At 38.8% G+C, this 27,953-nt stretch overlaps 1 protein-coding gene across 8 annotated transcripts in view; it reads left to right on the top strand.

Moving 5' to 3' along the window:
- Positions 1-27,191, top strand: part of ZNF157 (zinc finger protein 157) — an 83,628-nt gene extending 56,437 nt beyond the window's left edge. For 2 of the 8 annotated variants that reach the window (XM_036907448.2, XM_057496077.1), the window contains 3 exons: positions 23,840-23,966; positions 24,259-24,354; positions 25,275-27,191. In XM_036907448.2, coding sequence (XP_036763343.2) covers positions 23,840-23,966; positions 24,259-24,354; positions 25,275-26,500 — 1,449 coding nt within the window. In that variant the 3' untranslated portion in view covers positions 26,501-27,191. Of the gene's footprint in view, positions 1-6,960; positions 7,133-23,826; positions 23,967-24,172; positions 24,355-25,274 lie in introns of all 8 variants that reach the window. The other 6 variants (XM_057496076.1, XM_057496078.1, XM_036907450.2 and 3 more) reach the window with 6 other exon arrangements.
- The last annotated feature ends 762 nt before the right edge of the window (positions 27,192-27,953 follow it).

The following is a 27,953-nucleotide window of genomic DNA, read 5'->3' on the forward strand; positions in this document are numbered from 1 at the left end:
ACACACCTTAAACTTTGATTTGATACATTTGTATATTGCAATATGATTACATGAATACATTGTATTGATGTGATAAATTTATATATTGCAATATGATTACCAACATAGAGCTAACACCTGTATCACATCAAATAAGCATCATTTCTTTTTTGTGGTGAGAACAGATAAGAGCTAGTGTCTTATAAACTTTGAAGTTTATAATATGGGATTGTTGGCTATAATTGCTATGCTGTGATTATAATCCAGCTCTCCAGGATTTATTTATCTACTAGTTCCAAGTTTGTACCCTTAAACAACATATCCCCAATATAGAATGTTTTTCTAAGTTTTAGAGGTGTAGGGTCTTAGATATTTTTATTTGAGATGTTCCTTTTTCAAATGTATGCATTTTAGTGTCATATATTTTCCTTTTCAGCACTGTTTTAGATAAGTTCTAAAAAATGTTGTATGTTCATTTTCATTGAATTCATTGTATTTTTTATTAAGGTTTTTTAAAATTAAGGTATCATTGATATACAATCTTAAGAAGGTTTCACATGAGCAGCATTGTGGTTTCAACTTTCACCCATATTATCAAGTCCCCCCTCCACCCCATTGGAGTCACCTTCTATCAGTATAGTAAGATGCAGTAGAGTCATTACTTGTCTTCTCTGTGCTGTACTGCCTTCCCTGTGACCTACCTATATTGTGAGTGCTAATTATAATGCCCCTTATGAATTTATTTTATTTTTAAATTTGAGAATTCCTCTTTGAACCATGGATCATTTAGAAGTGTATTGTTTAGTTTCCACATGTTTGGAGATTTTCTTGTTATCTTCCTGTTACTGATTTCTATTTTGATTACACTGTGGTCAGATAACATACCTTGTATGATTTCATTTCTTCTAAAATTGTTGAGATTTGTTTTATGGCCCAAGATATGATATATTTTCCATGGACACTTAAAAGGAATGTGTATTCTACTGTTGAAGGGTGGCTATAAATGTCAAATTCTGTTGAGTCATTGTGTTGTTCAGTTCTTCCATATTCTTACTCATTTTCTGTTTACTTGTTCTGTGAATTATTGAGAAGGGGTGTTGAAGTTTCCAAGTATAACTTACTTCTCCTTTCAGTTTTATCAGCTTTTGCTTTTGTGGTTGCTGCATATACATTTAGGATTTCTTTGTCTTTCTGGGTAGATTGACATTTTTTATCATTATATGTCTCTCTCTGTCTCTAGTAACTTTTTTCTCTGAATTCTACTTTATCTGATATTAATATAGCTACTTCTGCTTTCTTTTTTCTCCAGCTGTATTGAGGTATAATTGACAATACTTCTGCTTTCTTTTGATTAATATTTATGATACAGCTTTCTCCATTCTTTTACTTTCAACCTGCCTATATTGCTGTATTTGAAATGACTTTCTTTTAGATACCATACAGTTGGGTCATGTTTTTAATCCTTTCTGCCAGTCTCTGTCTTTTAATTGATGCAGTTAAATTATTTACATTTAATGTAATTAATGATACATTAGGCCTTACCTCTGCTATTTTACTTTTTATGTTTTGTTTGTTCTCTCTGTTATATTTTCTGTTTTATTTTTCCCTGTCTTCCTGTCAGTTACTTGAACCTATTTTAGAATTCCACTTTGATTTACCTATAGTGTTTTAGAGAGTATCTCTTTTCATATGTTTTTTAATAGTTGGTCTAGGAATTACATCATATACACATAGCTTATCATTGTCAGTTGCTGTCATCTTTTTGCCAGTTCGAGTGAAATGTTGAAACCTTGCCTCCCTTTATTCCCCTTTTCTGTCCTCTATTTATAATTGTTTTAAATATTTCATTTACATGCATTTAGAACCATATTTAAGCTACTGTAATTTTTTGCTTCGGCTGTTAAACATAATTTAGAAAACTCAAGAGAAGAGGGAAAGTCTGTTGTACTTACCCATATTTTGTTTACTGTGTTCTTTCTTCTCTATAGTGTTCTAAGATTCCTTTTTTTATTTTTTATTTTCTGTTTGGGGTATTTCCTTAAGCCATTCTTTTAGGGTAGGTCTGCTGATGACAAATTCTATTAGTTTTCTTTTATCTGAGAGAATCTTTATCCTTCATTCTTGAAGGATATTTTCTTTGATTTGTTTTGTTTTGTTTTTCATTATTATTTGTTAAAGTACCCTTCATATACAATCTTGTGTTGGTTTCAAATGTATATCACAGTGGTTCAGCAGTCTCTATGACCAACTTATATTGTGATTGTGAATTATTGTTGCCCTTTTATCTCCCCTGTCCCCTCCCCTCCTCCTTAGTAATCATTAGTCACTTCTCAGTGTCTGAGTCTAATGCTGTTTTGTTTCTTCTGTTTTGCTTTGCTTTTATATTCCACAAATCAGTGAAATCATATGGTATTTGTCTTTCTCCACTTGGCTTATTTCACTGAGCATAATACCCTCTAGCCCCATCAATGTTGTTGCAAATGGCAGGATTTCTTTTCTTTTTATGCCTGACTAATATTCCGTTGTATGTATGTACCACATCTTCTTTATCCATTCCTGTACTGATGGACACTTAGGTTGCTTACATATCTTGGCTATTGCAAATAGTATGGTCATAAACATAAATAGTGGGTACATATATCTTTTCAAATCAGGGATTTTGTCTTCTTTGGGTAAATTCCTAGGAGTGGAATTACTGGGTTGAATGGTACTTCTATTTTTAGTTTTTTGAGGAATCTCCATACTGCCTTCCACAGCAGTTGCACCAATTTACATTCCCACCAGCAGTGTAGAAGGGTTTCTATTTCTCTGCATCCTCTCCAGCATTTGTTGTTTTTTGTCTTTTGGATAGTGGTCATTCTAACTGGTGTGAAGTGATATCTCATTGTGGTTTTAGTTTGCATTTCCATGATGATCAGTGATGTGGAGCATCTTTTCTTTCTTTCTTTTTATTGAAGTATCATCAGTATACAATCTTAGGAAGTTTTCACATGAACAACATTGTGGTTTCAGCATTCACCTATATTATCAAGTCCTCACCACCCCTCCACTGTAGTCACTGTCTATCAGCATAGTAAGATGCTACAGAGTCATTAGTTGTCTTCTCCATGCTGTACTGCCTTTCCTGTGACCTGCCTATGTTGTGATTGTGAATTATAGTGCCCCTTAATCCCCTTCTCCCTTCCTCCCCAGCCACTCTCCCTAATACCTTCCCTTTGGTAACCACTAGTCTCTTCTTTGAGTCTGTGAGTCTGCTGCTGTTTTGTTCCTTCAGTTTTGCTTTGTTTTTATACTGTACAAATTAGTGAAGTCATTTGGTACTTGTCTTTCTCTGCCTGGCTTATTTCACTGAGCATAAACCCTCTAGCTCCATCCACATTGTTGCAAATGGTAGGATTTATTTTCTTTTCATGGCTGAATAATATTCCATTGTGTATATGTACCACCTCTTCTTTATCCATTCATCTACTGATGGACACTTAGATTGCTTCCATATATTGGCTATTGTAAATAGTGCTGTGATAAACATAAGGGTGCATATGTCTTTTTGAATCTGAGAAGTTGTTTTCTTTGGGTAAATTCTTAGGAGTTGAATTCCTGGGTCAAATGGTATTTCTATTTTTAGTTTTTTGAGGAACCTCCACAAAACTAGTTTAACTATTGCTTTCCACAATGGTTAAACTAATTTACATTCCCACCAACAGTATAGGAGGGTTCCCCTCCTGAAGGATATTTTCACTGGATATATGATTTTGTATTGAAAGTTCATTTCTTTCAGCTCTTGAGAACTTTATGTTATCACCTATGGCCTCCATGGGTTTTGATGTGCAAGCTACTGTCATTCAAATAGTTTCTGTAGGTAAGGTGTCATTTCTTTCTCATGGCTTTCAATATGTATTTTTTAATCTTTAGTTTTCAGAAGTTTAATGATGTGTCTAGGTGTGGTTTTCTTTGGTTTTATACTGTTTGGGGTTTGCTCAGGTTTTTCAATCTGTAAACTTATGTCTGCCAAATTGAGAAGTTTTCGGCTATCATTTATTAATGTACTTTTAAAGCCTTATCCTCTTTGTCTTTTCCTTCCTGTTTTCTGATGACATGAATGTTGGTTCTTTTGTAATGGTCCCACAGATCCCTTTGGCACTTATTTTTTTCCAGTCTGTTTTGTCTCTGCTATTTAGATTAGGTAATTTCTATACTTCTGTGTTCCATTTCACTGATTCTTTTCTCTATCACCTCTCCTCTGTTGTTGAGATCATTCATTGAGTTTTTAATTTTGGTTATTTATTTTCCAGATTTAAAATTTCCTTTTGGGTCTTTATATCTCCTTTATTTTTCCTGAGACCTGCTCATTGAAGCATTTTTGTGATGGCTGATTAAAAATCTTTGTTGGATAATTATCTCTGTTACCTTAGTCTTGATTTTTTTTTCATTCAGTTTGAGATTTTTCTGGTTCTTGGTATGAGTGATTCTCAGCTGAAACCTAAACATTTTTGATATTATGTTATGAGAATCCTGTTCTTATTCAAACCTGTTGTAGCTGGCTTCCTCTGATTTAACTCTAGCTGGGGAAGAGAGGGTGCCACCTCATTATTGCTAGATGGGGGGGAGAAGTCCAGGTTTCCCATTTGTATTCCCTTGACACCCAAGGTAGAGAGCTCCTCATTACTTCTGGGCAGTGATGGAGTTTTTAATTTTGGTTATTTATTTTCCAGGTCTAAAATTTCCATTTGGGTCTTCATAGCTCCCTTATTTTTTCTGAGACCTGCTCATTGGAGTATTTTTGTGATGGCTGATTAAAAATCTTTGTTGGATAATTATCTCTGTTTTCTTAGTCTTGATTTTTTTTCATTTCAAAGTTTGAGACTTTTCTGATTCTTGGTATGAGTGATTCTCTACTATGTTTGTCCTAATACCTTCCCAGGTGGGAGAGGTAGTAGTGGCTAATTGTTGCTTCCTATTACCTCTGGGTGGGAGGCTTGACTTTCTACACGTTGGTAGCGGTGAAAATTCTGACTCTTCACTAGGCCTTTTCTGAACTGTTTTAGCAGGACAGAGGAAGGATGCCTCATTACTGCTGATTTGTGGTGAAAGCCCAGGTTCCCCATGTTTTCTCCACTGACGGCACTGAGTGAGGAGACTCATTACCCAGAATGGATGAGCTTTAGTTCCCCACTTGGTCTTTTCTGATACCAGCCTGGTGTTGTACAGATGTAACACCTTGTTACAACCAGACCAAAACAGAAGTGTATGCTCCACTTGGTGTTTGCTGATGGGATGGAGTTTGGACCCATAGTTTTTTCCATGATGCTTGGCTGAGTGAGGTGGTTATTATTTAACAGTTTTCTGTCTTGCTAGGTTGTCCCCTTCCTGGTCCTTTGACTAGAGAAAGCAGGCTTTCTTGGAGCGGCCTTTTTCTGTGCCCATTGGCATTTGGGGGTTGCCGGCATCTCCAGCACCTCGTCTGGGATATGTGAGGTAAAAGGAAAACAAGGGAATCACTGCTGTGTTGTTCTGTAGGTTCTGAGGTCCCCTGCTATTCTGCCTTCTCTCCAACTGCTCCTCTTCTCTTCTTTGTTTTTTTATCTAGTGTCCAGGGTTTTTAGTTTTACCGAACAGGAGGAATAGGGAAAAGTATATTTCCTATATTTTCCTGGAAGCAGAAGTCAGCTTACTTTTTCTTAAGAGAAAAAAAATAAAGTACTCATTTCCAATTCAGATAAAATTGCATAATATTTATTTCTTATGTACCTTTTTTGGTGGAGGGGTCATAATGCCATTTACATAATTACTTTCTTGGTTTATCCTATAATATAAAAAATAATGGGAGGATAAAGTAAAACTAATAAGAATGGTTGCCTTTTCCTAAAAAAATAAGAAACATTGAGAGTGTTACATAAATAGTTTTGCATGTTCAGGAATAATTTTCTACATGATTTTAAATGTGACAGCATTCCATCCTTTGAGCATTTGCAGTGGCAGTTGTTCTCATTATAATTAGCTATTTGGGTGTGAAATTCCTGTTTATTTCTTTATGCACATCCGTGAATATTGGTGAAAGATATTTTTCTAGAGATGGAATTTTTGTGTTATAGGAGAGGGGGCACTAAATTGTAAGGAATTCAGTGGAAGACAGTGAAAAATCTTCCTCTTCACACTCCACATGGTAATACTACTTGGAAGCTGGTAATATTGAGCCATGCATGGCAACTTTCTCCTTATCAGTACCCTAACCCTCCCCAACTCTTCCTTCCCAGATCTTCCAAAGAAGAATTAGAAATGGCCACATTCCCAGTCAGTTTTTATTTGTTCATTTCTTTACTTGTTGCTTTTGTTTTCCATGGTTTTTAGGAAGCTTCTAGGTATACATAGATAAATACTAGGGTAAAGTGAAGTAAAAAGAAAAAAATACCAACACAAGTTTTAGAATGTAGGCATGCTGGTTTAAAGTCCTGTACAGCTAGAAACTTTGAATTCTAGATTTCTCTCTGATATTCTGAGAAGATATAACAGGGTAAGAAGTGCAGTCAGACACATGAATTACAATGCGCTGCAGAGAAATCAGTAATTCCTCTGTAGTAAAGATTTCCTGTTTTCAGCAAAGCAACAGCTCTGGCAGCTTCTACGTTTTCCTTTGTCTTTGTGAAAAGAGCCAGCACTCCCTGCCTGGCTCAATGCAATCTGCTATTTTACATGCCCTTGAGCTGCCTTATCTTTTGTGTTCTCTATTTCTTTGCTCTTACATGCTGTTTGTCAACTCTTCTTTCTTTCTTTTAATAGTCAACATCTTTTTTTCTAGTTTTTCTCTTTCTAGAAGTGTTACTGGGTTCAAATGAGGGATGAAATAGAGACTAAACTTTCTTACTGGCTCCCATTTGCAACTGACATTTCAGTGTTAGTGAGTGCATCTTTTGGTGTGGATTTTAATGGCAACAGAACTTTTTGAGAATGCTTCTGTCACTTTCTCATATTCCCAACTTGCAGCCATCTGTGTAGACCGCTCATCATCACCTGTCATGAACACCATGAAGACCATGCCGCTCCTCTCAGGCAATGTGATGGCAACTTGAATGGTGCCCTGGAGCCACAGCATCACTCCCTTCTCCTCTTCTGTCTGCTATAAGGACATATGTCATTGGATTTAGGGTCCACTCAGGTAATCTGGGATGACCTCAACTCAAAATCCTTACCAACATCTGCAAAGAGCCTTTTCCCAAATGAGGGAAAATTCACAGAGTCTAGGTGTTAGCATGTGGACATATTTTTGTGGGGCCACTATTCAGCCCACTACAGTCTACCTTCTGGTCCCCAAATTCACATCTGTTACACTTACAGAATGCATTCACCTTATTGCATCATACCCCAAAGTAATCTTAAGCCATTATAGCATCAACTCTAAGTCCAAAATATCATCTAAGTATCATCAGCTCAGAAAACCCCAGATCATATTATTTAAATCATCTAAATCAGGTATGGTTGGGGTGAGACTCTAGGTATGATCCATCCTGGGAAAACTCCTTTCAATCTGTTGATCTGTGAAACTAGAAGACAAGTTATTTACTTCGATGATACAATGGTAGGATAGGCATAAGATAGACATTCCCATCCCAAAAGGGGAAAATTGGGAGGTGTAAAGAGGTCACTGCTCCCAAGCAAGTTCGAAATCCAGCAGGGCAATTCCATTAGGTTTTAAGGCCTGGAAATAATCTTCTGTGGCTGGATGCTCTCCCCTGAGGACCATAGTGGTTTCATTTGCTGGACCTGTGGCAACACGTGCTGCCGCTGCACTTGCACTGCCTGAAGTGGCGCCACTGGCCTGTGCCTCTGGACCCACACCTCCACTGTCTTGACTGCACCCGAGGCTGTGCCCTTGAAGTCACTCTTTTTCTTGTAGAATAGCAGATGTTTACAGCTAGGTAGGTCTGTTACTGGCAGAATGCATTGTGTTTCCCCAATTCTTGTCTTCTTGAAGGAAAGAATTCAATCAAGAGACAGACTTAGGACAGTTTTAAACAACAGTAGTTTATCACACGAAGTGTAAGTATACTCTCAAGAAGTGTGGAGAGCAGGCTGTCTGGAAACCAGAAGCATCATTGCTATGAGGGTTAGGTTGGCTTTTATTTTTTCTTAAGATGCAGGAAGTCCTGACCTGCATTTTAGGTCATTTGATTGACAGGTTGATTGGCAGCTCTAGGTTATATAACCTTTCCCTCAGTGCTCAGGCACCTTACCATAAGTAAACGAGATCCACAGTGGGGCCAAAACTGCAGTGCTAATTAGATTTAGATGTTATTTTAATGAGGTGGGGTTACTTTTGGGCAAGGTCTTTAGATCTTGTGCATGCCCTGTAATCAGGGGAGCCCCTGTGGTCCTGAGCCCCTTGACAATCTAGGTGTCCTTGACTGTGGAACTGAGCAGTAAGGAGGGCTTAGGGGTTGGCCAGGGAGGAGTCTTCCTTGGTGATGGGCTGGTCCCCTTCTTCTGCTTATGTTCTAACTAACTGCCCACTGACAGTTCCATTAGCCCTTTTCCTGCCTATAAAATTTTGGAAGTCTGACAGCCTTCTCTCATTTTGTCCTTTATCCTTTTCAGTTCAAGTTGACAGTGTTTCTATCAAAACATTCTCAAAAGCCTTGTGACTCTTCTGTGTATGTGCCCTTTAGACAAATGGGACCGCACAGATGTTTACTGGACATTCCCATCTCTATTCCTGGATTCTGCTTGTGACGATTTAGTGGATCCATGAGTCACATACTTAATCTTTTCAGAAGATTGTCTAGCCACATGCTTAGTTTTCTCTCCATAGTACTAGTCCCCAACAGTGAGTTTTCTCATTTTAGCATTCTTTACAATATAGATAGGGTGAGAATATACCAAATCATCATGTGTTGGTTCTTTTTTGCTTAATAGTTCCTTACTCAATATATGTCTTTTGTCTCTCCTTTTACTATAGGCAACAAGGCAACACCAGGCTATACCTTCAATATTCCACTTCAAAACTGTCAGCTAAATATCCCAGTTCATTCCTTAAAAGTTCTGTTTACCACACAACTGTAGAACATAGTTTTACCAAGTTTTCTGCCACTATATAACAAGGATACTCTTCCCTCCAGTTTCCAGTAACATGTTCTTCATTTTGTCTGAAACCTCTCCTGAAGCTTCTTCAGTGTTTCTATTTCTCTTAATGTTCTATTCATGATGGTATATTTAGTCTCTAAAGTGATGGAAGCTTCCTCTACCATCTTCCTTACTTCCTCTGAGCCCTCTCCAGCAGTGCCTTTAATGTCTATAGTTTTTCCAGTAGTTCCTTGAAGGCAATGTAGGGTTTTTCTATCATACACATCAAAATTTTTCCAGCTTCTACCAGTTATTCCAAGCCAAAACCATATCCACATTTTTAGGTATTTATTACAGCAGCATCGCACTTTCCAGTAACAAAAATTTGTGTTAGTTTCCTAGGTCTGCCATAACTAATGACCACAAACTTGGTGGCTTACAACAATACAACTTTGTTCTCCCACAGTTCTAGAGGTCTGAAATCAGGGTGTTAGCATAGCCATGCTTACTCTTACAGCTCTAGGGGAACCCTTCCTTCTTCCAGCTTCTAGTGGTTCTAGGCATTCCTTGGCTTATGGCTATATCATTACAGTCTCTGCCTCTGTCTTCACATGACCTGCTCCTTGTGTCTATCTGTTCCTCATCTGTGTCTTGTAAGGACTCTGTCATTGAATTAAAGGCCCAGCTGGGTACTGTGTATACTCTAGGGTTCTACCAGAGAAATAGAGCTAGTAGGGGATATGTATGTATATATACATTAAGAGATTTATTGCAAGGAATTGGATTAAGCAGTTGTGTGAGCTGGCTATGCAAGTCTAAAATTCACAGTGTAGACCATCAGCAAAGGCAGGCCGGAAACTGGCAGGAGCTGACATTGCCATCCACAGGTAGGATTTCTTCTTCCTCATGGAAACCCCAGTTTTGCTCTTAAGGCCTTTGAACTGATTGGATGAAACCCGTTCAGATTATGAAGGATAATCCCCTTTACTAAAGTCAGCTAATCATAGATGCTAATCAATCCACACAGTATCTTCACATCACCTACGTTAATATTGAGTAACTGGAAACTATTGCTAGTCTACTTGACACATAAAACTGAACACCCTGGGCCATCCCACACATATCCCACAACTTGGCACCGACACACATCTTCTGAAATCATACTTAACCTCTAAATATAGACAATAACAAGGTCATACTTCTGCCTAACATGACACAGCTGTTGTGTACAACTGAAAACAGGCTGACTTTTCTTAGAGGAGGATGCAAAGTTCACTAAGTGATGTTTACTCTTTCTGATATATTGTAACTTAAATACTGTGATATAATGCGAACGATTATCAATAGATTTAATGGTAGATGATATGAGGGTAGGAGGAGACAAAACAGAAATATTTCTTTTAAATACACATACACACTCATAACAAAAGAAGGAATAAATACTCATAAAAATTACAGTCATTTTTACAACTGGTCCTGTGGTCATAGCTGGTATTTATAAGTACCTTCTGCTACCTATTCCACGTTCTCTTTGCCCTCAGCAAGCACCTCAGCTTGTCGTGATTCTCTATCTTGTGGCATGACCCAAACCTTCACCCGTACAGGGTCTACCTATTAATAGACTTTCCTGGATACGGTTGTTGTAGTTTTCTACTGACTTTAATCATAGAGCATGATGGTATGCTTTGAAGGACCTTCTATATTCCAGGCATATACAGCCTTACCTCCATTGTGTAGCAGTGGCCCAGTTTCTCCTTGGCAGTCAGATCAATCATGCCAGCTAACACTGTAACTCCCTCCCTTACCTTGATTCAGAGGCATGAGGAGCCTGAAGTGGCTGGGAGGCAGTCTTAGGTTCTTGTTCAGTGGAATCATTGTTGTGCTCCCTGTGGGAAGCATTCATCCCTTTGAAACTAAGACCTCTACACCAGTAGAGTATAAGGTCACAGGGATGGGAAGAGAAAGTTTTGCTAGTTGATCATTAGGGTTAATTGTAAGTGGTGCCATTCCCATTTCTAACTCTTGAATTCTGGACCTGTGACTCCTGTCTGTGTGAGAAAGAGCACCATATATTAGACGCTGAACCAGAGGCTGTACAGCCTCCTGGAGGCCTTTGCCCCAGACCTGCAGGGAAGGGCTTACCACCTAGCTGGCACTGTAACTGAGTCTTTAGGAAGCTCTTCAGGATGGTGGGGAACATGGTGAGACAGATGGATTTCGTGAGTATGGACCCACTGCTGCACTTCATGTGTGGTGAAGTGAGTTCTTTCCTCAGAAGCAATGCTATGTGGGATACCTCAGTGGTGAATAAGGCATAATGTAAGTCTACAGATGGTAGTTTGGGCAGAAGCATTGCATGCAGGAAAAGCAAATCCATATCTAGAGTAACTGTCTATTTCAGTAAGAACCATATGCTGCCCCTTTCATAATGGAAGTAGTTCTGTGTAACTGACCTGCCACCAGATAGCTGGCGGATAACCCTGGTCAATGGTGCCATATAGGGACTCAGTGTTGGTTTCTGCTACTGGCAAATTGTATCCAGGTCGGCCTTGGTGAGTGAGCAACTCCATGTAGCTGAGTCCATGCATAACCTCCATCCCTGTCACCATGGTCATTTGTTCACCAGCCTGCTGGGCTCCTGTCTTAGTACAAGTTACAGACCCTCGTAAAAATCATGTCTGAGTGTGGATCATAAGGGCTCCAAAGCACCAAGAGCTACCACTTTCTGCAATTCAGACATAGCTTACTTTTTTTCAGGCCCTGTTCAAATACAGCTTTCTTTTTCATAGTTTTATTGAGAAGAGCTAGCAGTATTTGTAGATGTGGAGCATTCATCCTGTAAAATCCAGGTAACCTGATCAAGTGCTGTATGTTTCTTGCTTGTACCCGGGGTAGGCAACAGCAGTTCATTTTTTGTTGCCGGTGAGACGTCAGGAGTGGCTTCTGCCCACACAGGGTATTCCTAAGAATTTCACCATTTCACTAGGCCCTTGGATTTTTGTTAGCTTTATCAGCTAGTTTCTTTTTTTTTTAATTTTATTTTGGTATCATTAATCTACAATTACATGAAGGACATTATGTTTATTAGGCTCCCCCCTTCACCAAGTCCCCCCACATCCCCGTTCACAGTCACTGTATCAGCTAGTTTCTGTTGATCATGTGTATCACTGTTGCATTTAAGTCAGTCTTAGCTTGAGCTTCAGTTTCTGATATTATCATGACAGCACCAGTGTAGTGTATTACTGTACTTGGGACCTGCATCAAGACCAAATCCTTTCTAACCAAATTGTGACTATTGAATTATAACAGCTGGTGAATTCAAGTAATACCATGACAGTACAATAAATGTAAACTAGTATCTTTCCCATGTGAAACCAAACTGCAGTTGACTCTTGTTTTACACTGAGAGAGAGAGAAAAGCATTTGCAGGATCAGTCATGGAGAACCAGTCTTCTTGAGCTTTTTGTATTTTTCCACTGTTGAAACCATGTCAGGGGCTACTGATGCTATAGGCAATACTAATTTTTCAAACCTTTAGTCTTAAAAAAAACTGCTGTTAGTCTCCCTGAGCCCTCCACCTTTTCCATGGGCCACACAGAACTAATTTAAGAGACTGTTGAACTAGGACTCTTCTAACGTGTCATTAATTAAAGTAATAGCCTCTCTTTGGCTACCCTGTATTCTATACTGTTACAAAATAACAACTTGTATGGGCTCAGGTAGTTCTGAAGATTCTCATTTATCATGTGCAGTTAATACTGGCCAAAGAGTGAACTCAGATTCCTTCTGTTTTACAGTACTAGGTAGGAGAAGTGTTCCCTAGTCAGACACAAAATATGTCTCAGGAATATATTTAGATGAAGGAGATGCAACCACTTCACATAAAGCCCATTTACACATTTTTATTTTCATCCAAACTTTCACCTTAGTTGCATGAACTGTTGCATCCCTATATTCTCCTAGTCTAACTCTGGCCTTTGTTAGTACTTCACTAACAGATTTTGGGATCATAGTGTATTATTCTTACCTATCAAAGAGTCCTTGAAAAGTTTCTTCTCTGCCCCCTGGCCATTTTACCCACACTTGTGCAAATGGCTTTGGGTACCCAGCTGGGTGTTGAGCCTGGCTGGAGACCAGGATAAACCATGAGTCCTTACTGATGATAAAATGAGTGAACAAGAGAGGAGAGAAACCTTAAGGTTCAGTGCCAATTAACAATGTGGAGATAATGAGAGTTGGAAAACCATTTTGCAACCATTGTAGTAATAACTGAGCCAAGCAAGAATCATTGATGAATGCCAAAGCTATTTGATGAAATTTTCATGAGGAATAAAAATTTTTTTTTCTTTCTCCTTCCTAATTCTTTTTTTAAATCAAGCTATTATTGATATACACTCTTATGAAGGTTTCACACGAAAAAACAATGTGGCTGCTACATTTACCCATATTATCAAGTCCCCACCCATACCCCAATGCAGGCACTGTTCATCAGTGTAGTAAGATGCCACAGATTCACTATTTGCCTTCTCTGTGCTAAACTGTTTTCCCTGTGATCCCCCACACCATGTGTTCTAAACATAATACTCCTCAATCCCCTCCCTCCCTCCCCACTCACCCTCCCACACCCCGCCCCTTTGGTAACCACTAGTTCCTTCTTGGAGTCTCTGAGTCTGCTGTTATTTTGTTCCTTCAGTTTTGCTTTGTTGTTACACTCCACAAATGAGGGAAATCATTTGGCGCTTGTCCTTGTCTGCCTGGCTTATTTCACTGAGCATAATGTCCTCCAGCTCCATCCATGTGGTTGCAAATGGTAGGATTTGTTTCTTTCTTATGGCTGAATAGTATTCCATTTTGTGTATATATACCACATTTTCTTTAGCCATTCATCTACTGATGGACACTTACTTCCATATCTTCGCTATGGTAAAAAGTGTTGCGATAAACATAGGGGTGCATATGTCTTTTTGAATCTGAGAACTTGTATTCTTTGGGTAAATTCCAAGGAGTGGGATTCCCTGATCAAATTGTATTTCTGTTTTTAGTTTTTTGAGGAATCTCCTTATTGCTTCCCACAATGGTTGAACTAACTTAACATTCCCACCAGCAGTGTAAGAGGTTTCCCCTTTCTCCGCATCCTTACAAGCATTTGTTGTTCTTAGTCTTTTCAATGCTGGCCATCCTTACTGGTGTGAGGTGATATCTCATTGTGGTTTTAAATTGCATTTCCCTGATGATTAGTGACGTGGGGCATCTTTTCATGTGTCTGTTGGCTATCTGAATTTCTTCTTTGGAGAACTGTCTCTTCATATCCTCTGCCCATTTGTTAATCAGGTTATTTGCTTTTTGGGTGTTGAGGCATTTAAGTTCTTTATATATTTTGGATTATAACCCCTTGTCGGATATGTCATTGACAAATATATTCTCCCATACTGTAGGATGCCTTTTTGTTCTGCTGATGGTGTCCTTTGCCATACAGAAACTTTTTAGTTTGATGTAATCCCATGAGTTCATTTTTGCTTTTGTTTCCCTTGCTTGAGGAGATGCTTTCAGGAAGAAGATGCTCATGCTTGTATGTAGGAGATTTTTGCCTATGTTGTCTTCTGAGTTTTACGGTTTCATGACTTACATTCAGGTCCTTGATCCATTTTGAGTTTACTTTTGTGAATGGGGTTAAGCAGTAATCCAATTTCATTCCCTTGCATGTAGCTGTCCAGTTTTGCCAACACTAGCTGTTGAAGAGACTATCATTTCCCCATTGTATGTCCATGGCTCCTTTATCATATATTAATTGACCATATATGGCTGGGTTTATATCAGGGTTCTCTAGTCTGTTCCATTGGTCTATGGGTCTGTTCTTGTGCCAGTCCCAAATTGTCTTGATTACTGTGGCTTTGTAGTAAAGCTTGAAGTTGGGGAGCATAATCCCCCCAGCTTTATTCTTCCTTCTCAGGATTGCTTTGGCTATTGGGGTCTTTGGTGGTTCCATATGAATATTAGAACAATTTTCTCTAGTACATTGAAGAATGCTGTTGGTACTTTGATAGGGATTGCATTGAATCTGTAGATTGCTTTAGACAGGATGGCCATTTTGACAATATTAATTCTACCTATCCATGAGCACAGGATGTGTTTCCATTTATTGGTATCTTCTTTAATTTCTCTCATGAGTGTCTTGTAGTTTTCAGAGTATGTCTTTCACTTCCTTGGTTAGGTTTATTCCTAGGTATTTTATTCTTTTTGATGCAACTGTGAATGGAATTGTTTCCCTGATTTCTCTCTCTGCTAGTTCATTGTTAGTGTATAGGAATGCCACAGATTTCTGTGTATTAATTCTGTATCCTTCAACTTTGCTGAATTCAGATATTAGATCTAGTAATTTAGGAGTGGATTCTTTAGGGTTTCTTATGTACAATATCATGTCATCTGCAAACAGGGACAGTTTGACTTCTTCCTTCCCAGTCTGGATGCCTTTATTTCTTTGTGTTGTCTGATTGCCATGGCTAGGATCTCCAGTACTATGTTTAATAGAAGTGGGGAGAGTGGGCATCCTTGTCTTGTTCCTGATCTTAGAAGAAAAGCTTTCAGCTTCTTGCTGTTAAGTATGATGTTGGCTGTGGGTTTGTCATATATGGCCTTTATTATGTTGAGGTACTTTCCCTCTATACCCATTTTGTTGAGAGTTTTTATAATGAATGGATGTTGAATTTTGTCGAATACTTTTTCAGCATCTATGGGGATGATCATGTGGTTTTTGTCCTTTTTGTTCATGTAGTGCATGATGTTGATGGATTTTCAAATGTTGTACCATCCTTGCATCCCTGGGATAAATCCAACTTGATCATGATGTATGATCCTCTCGATGTATTTTTGAATTCGGTTTGCTAATATTTTGTAGAGTATTTTTGCATCTGTGTTCATCAGTGACATTGGTCTGTAATTTTCTTTTTTTGTGGTGCCTTTGCCTGGTTTTGGTATTAAAGTGATGCTGGCCTCATTGAATGAGTTTAGAAGTCTTCCCTCTTCTTCTACTCTTTGGAAAACATTAAGGAGGAGATGGGTATTAGGTCTTCACTAAATGTTTGATAAAATTCAGCAGTGAAGCAGTCTGGTCCAGGAGTTTTGTTCTTAGGTAGGTTTTTGATTACCAGTTCAATTTCATCACTGGTAATTGGTCTGTTCAGATTTTCTGTTTCTTTCTGGGTCAGCCTTGGAAGGTTGTAGTTTTCTTGAAAGTTGACCATTTCTTCTAAGTTATCCAGTTTGTTATCATATAATTTTTCATAGTATTCTCTAATAATTATCTGTATTTCTGTGCTGTCTGTTGTGATTTTTCCTTTCTCATTTCTGATTCTGTTTATGTGAGTAAACTCTCTTTTTTTCTTGATAAGTCCGGCTAGGGGTTTGTCTACTTTGTTTATTTTCTCGAAGAACCAGCTCTTGCTTTCATTGATTTTTTCTATTGTTTTATTCTTCTCGATTTTATTTATTTGTGCTCTAATCTTTATTATGTCCCTCCTTCTACTGACTTTTCACCGCATTTGTTCTCCTTTTTCTGGTTTCATTAATTGTGAGTTTAGACTGCTCATATGTGATTGTTCTTCTTTCCTGAAGTAGGCCTGTATTGCAATAAACTTCCCTCTTAGCAAGGCCTTCATTGCATCCCACAGGTTTTGTGGTGTTGAATTATTGTTGTCATTTGTCTCCATATATTGCTTGATCTCTGTTTTTATTTGGTCATTGGTCCATTGGTTATTTAGGAGCATGTTGTGAAGCCTCCATGTGTTTGTGGGGTTTTTCATTTTCTTTGCGTAATTTATTTCTGGTTTCATACCTTTGTGGTCTGAGTAGCTGGTTGGTACAATTTCAATCTTTTTGAATTTACTGAGGCTCTTTTTTTGGCCTAGTATATGATCTTTTCTTGAAAATGTTCCATGTACACTTGAGAAGAATGTGTATTCTGCTGCTTTTGGGTATAGAGTTCTGTAGTCTGTTATGTCCATCTGTTCTAATGTGTTGTTCATTGCCTCTGTGTCCTTACTTATTTTCTGTCTTGTTGATCTGTCCTTCAGAGTGAGTGGAGTGTTGAAATATCCTAGAATGAATGCATTGCATTCTATTTCCACTTTTAATTCTGTTAGTATTTGTTTCACATATGTAGGTGCTCTTGTGTTGGATGCATAGATATTTATAACGGTTATATCTTCTTGTTGGATTGACCCTTTTATCATTACATAATGTGCTTCTTTGTCTCTTGTGAATTTCTTTGTTTTGAAGTCTATTTTGTCTGATACAGGTACTGCAACACCTGCCTTTTCCTCCCTATTAGTTGTATGAAATATCTTTTTCCATCCCTTCACTTTTAGTTTGTGTATGTCTTTGGATTTAAAGTGAGTCTCTTGTAAGCAGCATATAGATGGGTCTTGTTTTTTTTATCCACTCAGTGACTGTATGTCTTTGGTTGTTGCATTCAGTCCATTTACATTTTCGGTGATTATCGATAGGTATGTACTTATTGCCATTGCAGGCTTTAGATTCGTGGTTACCAAAGGTTCAAGGTTAACTTCCTTACTCTCTAAGAGTCTGACTTAATTCACTTAAAATGCTATTACAAACACAATCTAAAGGTTCTTTTTTTTTCTTTCCTCCTTCTCCATTCTTTGTATATTAGGTATCATATTCTGTACTCTTTGTCTATCCCTTGAATGACTTTGGGGATAGTTAATTTAGTTTTGCATTTGCTTAGTAATTAGCTCTTCTAGTTTTTACTCTGGTTTTATTACCTCTGGTGACAGCTATTAAACCTTAGGAACACTTCCATCTATAGCAGTCCCTCCAAAATACACTGTAGAGATTGTTTGTGGAAGTTAAATTCTCTCAGCTTTTGCCTATCTGGAAATTGTTTAATCCCTCCTTCAAATTTAAATGATAATCTTGCTGGATAAAGTAATCTTGATTCCAGGCCCTTCTGCTTCATTGCATTAAATACATCATGCCACTTCCTTCCGGCTTGTAATGTTTCTGTTGAGAAATCTGATGATAGCCTGATGGGCTTTCTTTTTTATGTGATCTTATTTCTCTCTCTGGCTGCTTTCAATCGTCTGTCCTTATCCTTGATCTTTGCCATTTTAATTACTATGTGTCTTGGTGTTATCTTCCTTGGGTCCCTTGTGTTGGGAGATCTGTGCATCTCCATGGCCTGAGAGACTATCTCCTTCCCCAGATTGGGGAATTTCTCAGCAATTACCTCCTCAAAGACACTTTCTATCCCTTTTTCTCTCTCTTCTTCTTCCGGTACCCCTATAATGCGAATATTGTTCCATTTGGATTGTTTACACAGTTCTCTCAATATTCTTTCATTCTTAGAGATCCTTTTTTCTCTCTGTGCCTCAGCTTCTTTGTATTCCTCTTCTCTAGTTTGTATTTCATTTATCGTCTCCTCCACCATATCCAATCTGCTTTTAATACCCTCCATTGTGCGCTTCAATGATTGGATCTCTGACCAGAATTCATTCCTGAGTTCTTGAATATCTTTATGTCCCTCCATGAGCATGTTAATGATTTTTATTTTGAACTCCCTTTCCGGAAGATTCCTGAGGTTGATGTCATCTAAATCTTTCTCAGTAGTTGTATTAATAATTTTTCTCTGAATCAGGTTCCTTTGGCATTTCATATTTGTTTATGGCACCCTCTAGTGCCCAGAAGCTCTACTCTCTGGACCTGCTCAGCCCCTGAAGCAATGTCAGGAGTCTCAGGGGAGTGGTATTGGTACCTGGGGGGAGGAAAGAGCTGTTTCCTGCTTCCAGGCTGCTATGCCTGTCTCCAGTGCCTCAACCAGTGGTCTGAGCACACAAGTATAAGCCTCTATGCTTTGTGTTTGTAGTTGCTGTAGACAGATCTTCCCTCTGGCTGGCCTAATGCCAGGGTAGTGTTTGCCAGTTTGCGAGCCCAGTGGGGCTGGCTGGGAGAAAGGCACAGTAGGCTGCGTATCACGGAGGGGGTCCTTGGAGCTGTGTAGCCAGCCAGGGAGCTGGAGCACCTGAAGATCGTGAAAGCTCCCAACCTGCTGGGCAGAGTACACCCAGACAATTTTGTCTACCTGTCCTGAGCAGTAAGCTCTGTGCAATCCTTGCCCCTTTAGCAGCCCTCTTGCTAAGGGCTTCCTTGTTAAGAAGTCTGTCAGACTGCCTGCCTTTCTTTTGTCCCAGAGCAGCCTGATATGGATCCCTGCTTTCCACAAGCAGCTGGAATCTCAGTCTCTCCAGGAATTCTGCCTGTTTTGGCTTTCCAACCCCCTTATCATGAGAGTATCATGCAAGCACCATGAAATGTAGGTTTTTGCTCCCAGAGCAGATCTCCAGAGTTAGGTATTCAGCTGTCCCAGGCCTCCACTCCCTCCCAGCTCTGTTTTTCTTCCTCCTGCCAGTGAGCTTGGGTGGGGGAAGGGCTTGGGTCCTGCCAGGCCACAGCTTTGGAACGTTACCCTCTTCCATGACGTCTGCTCTTTTCTCCAGATGTATGCAATCTGGCACAGTCCTCTTTCCTGTTGCTTTTTCAGGATTGGTTGTATTAATTATATTTTCATATTATGTGCGGTTTCAGGAGGAAGCCTCTGTCTCATCTCTCCCACCACCATCTTTAATCCTATCTGAGGAATAAAATATTTACAGAGTCTTAAGTTATGTCCCCACAGATGACTTATTAATTACATAGGGAAAATTGGTTACTTTACAGTGGAGAGACCTGAGAGAAACTACTTTAACTAAATGATCAAAAATATAAAAATTTCAATTTGAAAATTCCTCATAATCTCACCTTGTGGAAATAATCATCTTAACAGTTAAGTAAATATCCTTCAGGAACTTTGAAGTGTTTTTAAATATGACTAATTGTTCCAGAGCATTTGTTGAGAAGAGTATTCTTCTCCTATTGAATATCCTTGATACCTTTGTCAGACATCAATTGACCATATATGTGTTGGGCCTATTACTAAACTTTATTTTTGTCTGATATTTATTTTTTAAAAATACCACACTGTCATGAGACCTGTGGCTTTATACATCCTCTTTTTCAAAATTGCTTTGATTATTCTAGGTCTTTTGAATAAATTCTACCTTATTATGTTGTTCGGGTCTTCTATATCATTACTTTTTTTTCTGTCCACTGAATCTGTTTCATTCAGTAGACAGGGCTTATATCATTACAGAGTGTCCTACTTTCTCTCAAACAGTTGCTTTTAGAATTCTAGTTTCTTTTTCTGCTTTCAACCCCTGTTTTTATACTGTTTTCATTTGATTTCCTTGTCCATCTCTGGTATACAGTATTGTGTTAGGTTCTGCTTTATGAGGCACTGTGAAAACTTTTTCCTGTTAATAGGCAACGTAAGCCCATTCACATTTATTTGTATTAACTGTTTGATAATAAAACTAATACAAATATGTTTGGTGTCAATTCTCTCATTTTATCTTAGATGTAATTACTGTGAATATATGTTATATTTACTGTGTTTTTTTCTCTATTGAGTCTTCCCTCCAAATTTTTTTGGTAAGGTTTTGGAACATTTGTACTTTTATGCTGGTGGTTACCTTTGTGTTAATACTGTCAACCCTTTTCTTTTTTCTTTCTTCTTACTTAAGTACTTACTTATACAAGTTGTGTATATTTAAGGTGAACAACATGATGATTTGAAATGCTTATACATAGTGAAATGATTACTACACTCAAGCTTATTGGCATATCATCTCCTCACATAGTTATCATTTTTTGTGTGATGTGTATACCTGAAATTTACTCTTAGCATATTTCCATTGTAGAGTGTAAATATAGCCATCATGCCTATACGTTAGGCTTTATTCATCCTGCATAACTGTAACTTCATACTGTTTGACGAGTATCTCCTCATTGCCGCCATTCCCCTGCTAACCTCCATTTTACTCTCTGCTTCTATGAGTTTGCTACTTTTTCCCCCCAGATTCCACATATGGGTGAGATCATGCAGTATTTGTCTTTCTCTGACAATTTCACATAGCATAATACCTTCCATGTTGATCCATGTTGTCACAAATGGCAGGATTTCCCTTTCATGGCTGAATAATATTCTTGTGTGTGTGTGTGTGTGTGTGTGTGTGTGTGTGTATTTACCACATCTTTATCCATTCATCTGTTGATGGGCACTTAAATCGTTTCCAAATCTTGGCTGTTATGAATAATGCTGCAGGGAATGTGGGAGTGCAGATATCTCTTCCTGATCTTGATTTTAATTCTTTTGGGTAAATACCCAGAAGTGGGATTGCTGGATCATACGGTATTTTCTATTTTTAATTTTTTTGAGGAACTTCCTTACTGTTTTCCAGAATGACTATACCAATTTACCTTTTTTCTTTATTAATCTTATCATCTAATTTGTCTCTCACCTATACCTATACAACAGTCAATTATCTTATTCAGCTTTCCCCTATTTCTTGCTCTTTTCCTCCCATTTTTTAATTGCAGTTTTTCTACTTTGTCAGAACACTAAATGTTTCTACACTGTCCTTCAATCCATGACCCAGCCTTGTTTTAGTCTTAGCTTTACAATTAAATATATGAAATGCTCACTGTCAGTCCTTCTGCCAAAACATTTCCATTCATTTTTTTGGTTGACTGAAGCTCTTTTTCTAGTACAGTGCTGTCCAGTAGAACTTCCTGCAGTGATGGGAATGTTCTTCTGTATCTATGCTGTCCAGTACTGTAATTAGCCACATGTGGTTATTGAGCACTGTGAATGTGCCTAGTATATCTGAAGGTTGAGTTTTCTATTCTATTCCATTTTAATTAATCAAAATTTAAATATCAATAGCCACATGTGGCTGGCAGCTACCATATTGGATAGTGCAGCTCTATTAAATTCTTTAGGAAGGGAACAAGTATTCTGGCATATTCAACTATTTTTCTAATGGTTTTAATGTTTGAAGGATATCTTGGCTAGAAATATAATTTCCTTTGTATTTTCTTAAGTTTCTTGAAAATGCCGTTCTACTATTGCTTTGCCTTGTATGTTTTTTTGTGTGTGAGAAACTGATGCCTGTCTAATTCTCTTGGTTTGTAAGTTGTTTCATCTTTTTGCCTGAAGGCTCTGAAGGATTTTTTATTTGTCTTTAAATTCTAATAGTTTTATTAAGACATATCTCAGAGTTAATTTTCTAGGTTAATTTTCTTTGGTACCTAGTGGGCCCTTTGATTGTGTTTGTTTTATGGTCCAGAATATGGTATAGCATGGTGAATATTCCATGTAGACTTGAAGAAACTGTTAATCTCTCTATTTTCGCGTAGAATGTTCTGCAAAGTCAGTTGGTTGGTGGTGTTCAGTTTTTCTATATCCTTGTTCATTTTCTGTCTGCTAGGAGAGAGGTGTTGAAAGTCAGCAGCCGTAATTGTGGATTTGCCTGTTTCTCCTCTCAGTTCTTTCCATTTGGCTTCATGTATTTTGAAGGTGCAGTCTTAGGGTGGTTTCCCCCATTCTCCTGCTCCCAGGATGCTCCCTTCCTTGTCCTCTGGCTGGACAGTTGGGGTATCAGTCTCTCCACTCTGGCACTCACTTTCTACAACTAGGTTTGCTTTTAGGGCCAAGTGGTGGGGGGTTAGGACGAAGGAAATGAGGTTCCTTTCCCACACTCTTCAGACCACTATACCTCTGGCCACAGAAAAGTATCCTTTCCTTTAGAGTCTGAGATGCCTGCTACTGCAAGACTGTAGCTCTGGCACTGGGGCTTACTCTGAGGCAGGATGCATGAGAAAAAATATTTCTCCTGTGTTCTCTATCCCATAGGGCCAACCCTCTCAAGTCTTCTAGTCATACTGGTGTTCCTCATGGCCCTGTACTTGCTGCTTCTCTCAAGCTCTTTGTTCTCTCTTAGCCCACCACTTCATTCTGGTGGCTTCAGCTAGTACTAAAATGCTATTGTTTCCCAATCCTTGGTCTATCCTAGCCTTCTCTTGAACCTCAGAATCATATCTACTTGATAGCTGGATGTCTCTATCTGTGCCATAAACACTCCAGCTCTGGTTCAAGATCTGTCTCACTTTCCCTTTCTGCCAACCCATCATCTTTCCTGTTTTGCTAATCTCAATATATGGCACCAGCCTCAACCTAGCTGTTCATGCCATTAACCTAGGAGTAATGTTCTCTCCCTTTCTTCCACTGTGTGGTACTTCTATATAACTATAAATATATTGTGAGAAGTTCAGAAAATATTCTGATGGTGTAAGGAGTCAAGTATTATAGAGACTAAACATCTATAGGGGAAAAAAGTTGAAAATCCCTCCACTGCCTGACTGTGTCTGTTGCCCCATGTTTGTGAGGAAATGTTATTCCCGTTAAACCTCCCCAAGTGAAGTTCAATCTGATAACACAAAGTAGAATTCTGTTCCGTCCCTTGTGAAAGCCCATCATGCCCTGTGCACATTTCCCCATAGCTCCTGTAACACCTCACCACAGATATGTATTCATATACAAGTCTCCTTACCGGGCAATGAGCTCCTTGACAGAAGGTACACCATCTTACTCCTTTTGGTTTCCCCACTGATTGAGACAGGTCCAAGCACAGAGTGTTAACTCAGTAGTCAGTAGTCTTTTCATGAATTGATAAATTAACACAGTAACAGGCTGGTTCTGGGTTCTCCCACGAAGTATAATACCAAGCAAGACACAGAGTTTGGTGTCCAGTGGAGCTTTTTATAGTCAACTCTCAATAGTGCTCTTTTGAGAGAATTAGTTCCCACACAGCTTTTCCATGTGTCCCATTCTGATCATTGAAGATTGTTGTTACAGGGTTCTGTGTCATTTGAGGACGTGGCTGTGCATTTTACCCGACAGGAGTGGCACAGACTGGACCCTGCTCAGAGGACCATGCACAAGGATGTAATGCTGGAGAACTACAGCAACTTGGCATCTGTGGGTAAGGATTATTGTCTGTATAACTCTTGGTTGCATGTATTTCCTTATGTGGTTGCTATAGTGTGTGTAGCCCTTATAGACTTTAATGATACTTTAGTCTTAAATTCAAGGGTCACAGATGATTGATCAGTTTGGGGCACCAGAAAGAATGTGTGTGTTCTCACTTCTCCCACTGAAAGATTTAAATGGGCCCCCTTCCTTGTGCAGCTCATGAAGATGCACCTTCCTCTTCCATCAGAGTCCCTAAAGCTCAGACAATTTGGCCCATGTCCTGTGCCATTTTCCATTAACAGGCCTCTGCGTGGCCAAACCAGAGATGATCTTCAAATTGGAGCGAGGAGAAGAACTGTGGATATTAGAGGAGGAATCCTCAGGCCGTGGATACCTAGGTGAGTGAGCAAGAACTAGACATGTAGAAAACAGGAAATAAGAACACTGGAATTAAGGTCAAAACACTTGGGGCAGATTTTTCAGGAGTCTCTTTTTAGAAGCCCCCTGGTTCTTTGAAAATGACTGGAGGGAAGAAGGTCTACATGCTTCATATACCTAAATCACACATGCCAATATAACTGCTCATACTTAAGTGTTCTCTCCTACTTTATATTGATTTTTGTGGCTATTTACCACTCTTATCTGTTCCTGCCCACCCCATTTTAAACATCTATTCTTAGCTAGACACTTTCTCTTTAGTATTCTCAATTGTCTTCCTTCCCTCCATCGCCTTGGATGCCTTCTGTTGTCAGGCATTCATTCATGCATCCATTTACTGATCCACCAAATCTTAAATGAGTATCAACTATATTCTGGTCATGTTCTAGGTATGGGGATCCAGCAGTGAATATATTAATATCTCTGTTCTCTTGGAGCAGAGTTGAATACAGTCTAATGCGGGAAAGAGACCAGAGGTAAACACATAACATTTGGTGGAGAAAAGAAAATCAATGTGCAAAAGGCATAGACAATGCTGGGGTATGTGCTTTTAGGGAATGTGGTTGGGAAATTTTTCGGTAAGGTTGACATTACTGCACCAACATCAGTGAAGTGAGAGGTGCAACCATGTATATGTCAGAGAGAGAACACTAAGTGCCAAGCCTAGTTTGAGTGACATATCCCAGGAATACCAACGGTGCTGTTGTAGCTTAAGGGTAGGTGATGAGAGTGTTAAAAGGTGGTATCAGAGAGTTAGGTAGGAGCCAAATTATGTGAGTTTTCTAGGCTCTGTTAATCACTTTAATTTCCCTACTGTAACAAGGGACACCATTGTTAGGTTTTAAGTGAAAGTGTGATCTGATCTAATTTGTTTTTAAAGGATCTCTCTCACTGCTGTGTGGCAACAATTCTGTTGAGGGTAATGCTCTTAGTCATGATAATGACCTTCTTCACCATCAGAAAATTCAAACTTTGGGTCAAACTGTTGAATACAGAGGATATGGGAAAGTCTTCTACAAGAAAACAGGCTTTGTTGGACATAAAAGAACACATACAGGAGAAAAAAACTTTGAATGTCATGAATGTGGGAAAACTTACTGCAGGAAATCAAACCTTATTGAACATCTGAGAAAACATACAGGGGAGAGACCCTATAGATGTAGTGAATGTGTGAAAACCTTTAGTGCAAGATCATACCTCATTGCTCATCAGAAAACCCACACAGGGGAGAAGCCCTTTGAATGTAATGAATGTAGGAAATCTTTTGGCAGGAAGTCACAACTCCTTCTACATCAGAGAACACACACAGGAGAGAGACCCTATGAATGTACTGAGTGTAGGAAAACCTTTTCTGAGAAGGCAACCCTCATGATTCATCAGAGAACTCACACAGGGGAGAAACCCTATGAATGTAGTGAATGTGGGAAAACTTTTCGAGTTAAGATATCCCTTACCCAACACCAAAGAACTCATACAGGGGAGAAACCCTATGAATGTGGCGATTGTGGGAAAAGCTTCCGTGCGAAGAAATCCCTAAGTCAACATCAAAGAATTCACACAGGTGAGAAACCTTATAAATGTAGTGAATGCGGAAAATTCTTCAGAATTAAGATGACTCTCAATAATCATCAGAGGACTCACACAGGTGAAAAACCCTATCAGTGTAATGAATGTGGGAAATCTTTTGGGGTGCATTCATCTCTCAGGATACATCAGCGAATTCACACAGGAGAGAAACCTTATGAATGTATTAAATGTGGTTATGCCTTCTATGTTAAAGCACGCCTCATTGAACATCAGAGAATGCATTCAGGAGAGAAACCCTATGAATGTAGTGAGTGTGGAAAAATTTTCAGTATGAAGAAATCCCTTCGTCAACACCAGAGAACTCACACAGGAGAGAAACCTCATGAATGTGGTGAATGTGGAAATGCCTTCTATGAGAAATTACGCCTCGTTGAACATCAGCGAATTCATACAGGAGAGAGACCCTTCAAGTGTCAAGAATGTGGAAAAGCCTTCTACCGGAAAGCACACCTCGCAGAACATCAAAGAACTCATGTAGGCCAGCATTTGTGTTGTACCATGGAGAAAGCTTCTCTGTGAAGACTCCCCTCACCATTTGATCACACCCTTTGAACCATCTGACCATCAGGGCACACAGAGTGCACCTGTAACAATTTGGCTTTTATGCTGGTGTGAAAATATGTCCTGATCCCCTTAAGGAGTAGCTCATTGTTTTCATTTCTTTTGGATTTCCCTAGTTAGTGGTGAGGTTGAACATCTTATCTGTTGATTGACCATTTGGGGTTTTTTTTGCATTGACTGTATATATCCTTTGCTCAATGTTTTCTAATGGGCTGTTTATCTTTTACTTCTTGGTTTAAGTGTTATTTTTTCATATGTGAGAATATGAAAATCCTTTTTCAGTCATGTATGTTGCAAATATCGCCTCCTGGACTGTGGCTGGTTCTTTAATTTCATGAACTCTTTTCTTCTGCTGAGGTTTTATGTTCTAATATTACCAGTTTCAATGTGATAATATTCTCCTATACTTTCCTCTAAAGTTTTCCTTTCAATATTTAGAATTTTAATCTACCCTGAGTTTTTTTCTGTGTATAGTATAAAGTATGCAGTATGGAAAACCATACTGCAATTTAAACCTTCACATAAATGGTATCACACTATGTTTAAAGTTCTGCAGCTGGATCTTTTCATGTAATGTTATACAATTATGTATGAACGTGAATGTCCACAATCAATCCGTGTTAATAAATATGTCTGGTTTATTCATTTATCTCTTCAGTCCCCTCATGAAAGACATTTGAATTGTTTCTATGTTCAGTATCTAAATCTAGAAGCAGAACTGATGGGTCGCCAAGTGTAGGCAGTGTGCAGTTATTATGTTGTGCCCTAGTGCCAAATCCACCTTTGTTTTGTGATTCTGGTATGTGACACTACAAAAAGTGTTTCTGCCTTGCCAGGTGCTCCCTGTTGGACCTTGCCAAGAAGAGATGCTAACTGTAAACTCTGAGCCTGGGGAAGGAAGAAGGGACTTGATCCATTTTTGTTCTTCCCCTTGGCTCTCTGTTCATCTGAGTGTCAGCTGGCATTGCTTTTTACCTTGGGAAAAGCAGTTCCTCATGGCAGCAGCAGATTAATCCAGTATGTGGTTTTCCCACATGCACAGAACAGCTTTCTGGCACCCCACACACTCAGACTGGTGCCACCTCCTTAGAGATATGACTTCGGCCACATGAAACCCCTCCTCCCATCTCCTAATTTTTAATAATTCCAATTTCTTCCCTTGTTACCATAACCTGGCAGGTACCAGTTGCTACCTCCATGGTAATTTTAATGTTTTCTTTTTGTTTTTTAGTTATGTGATTAATAACTTCATAACTAGTCAAAAATTCTTTATAATAAGTTCTCTCTGTTAAAATAACTGGTATGGTTTCTGTTTCCTAGCTGGGTTCTGATTGATGCAGAGTTTTTTCAGCTTTATTCAATAATGGAATTTTTCCCTCTAAATTGTACTAATTTATACTCTCATGAGCAG

The sequence above is a fragment of the Manis pentadactyla genome, chromosome X (genome assembly GCF_030020395.1).
Source record: "Manis pentadactyla isolate mManPen7 chromosome X, mManPen7.hap1, whole genome shotgun sequence".
NCBI lineage: Eukaryota > Metazoa > Chordata > Mammalia > Pholidota > Manidae > Manis > Manis pentadactyla.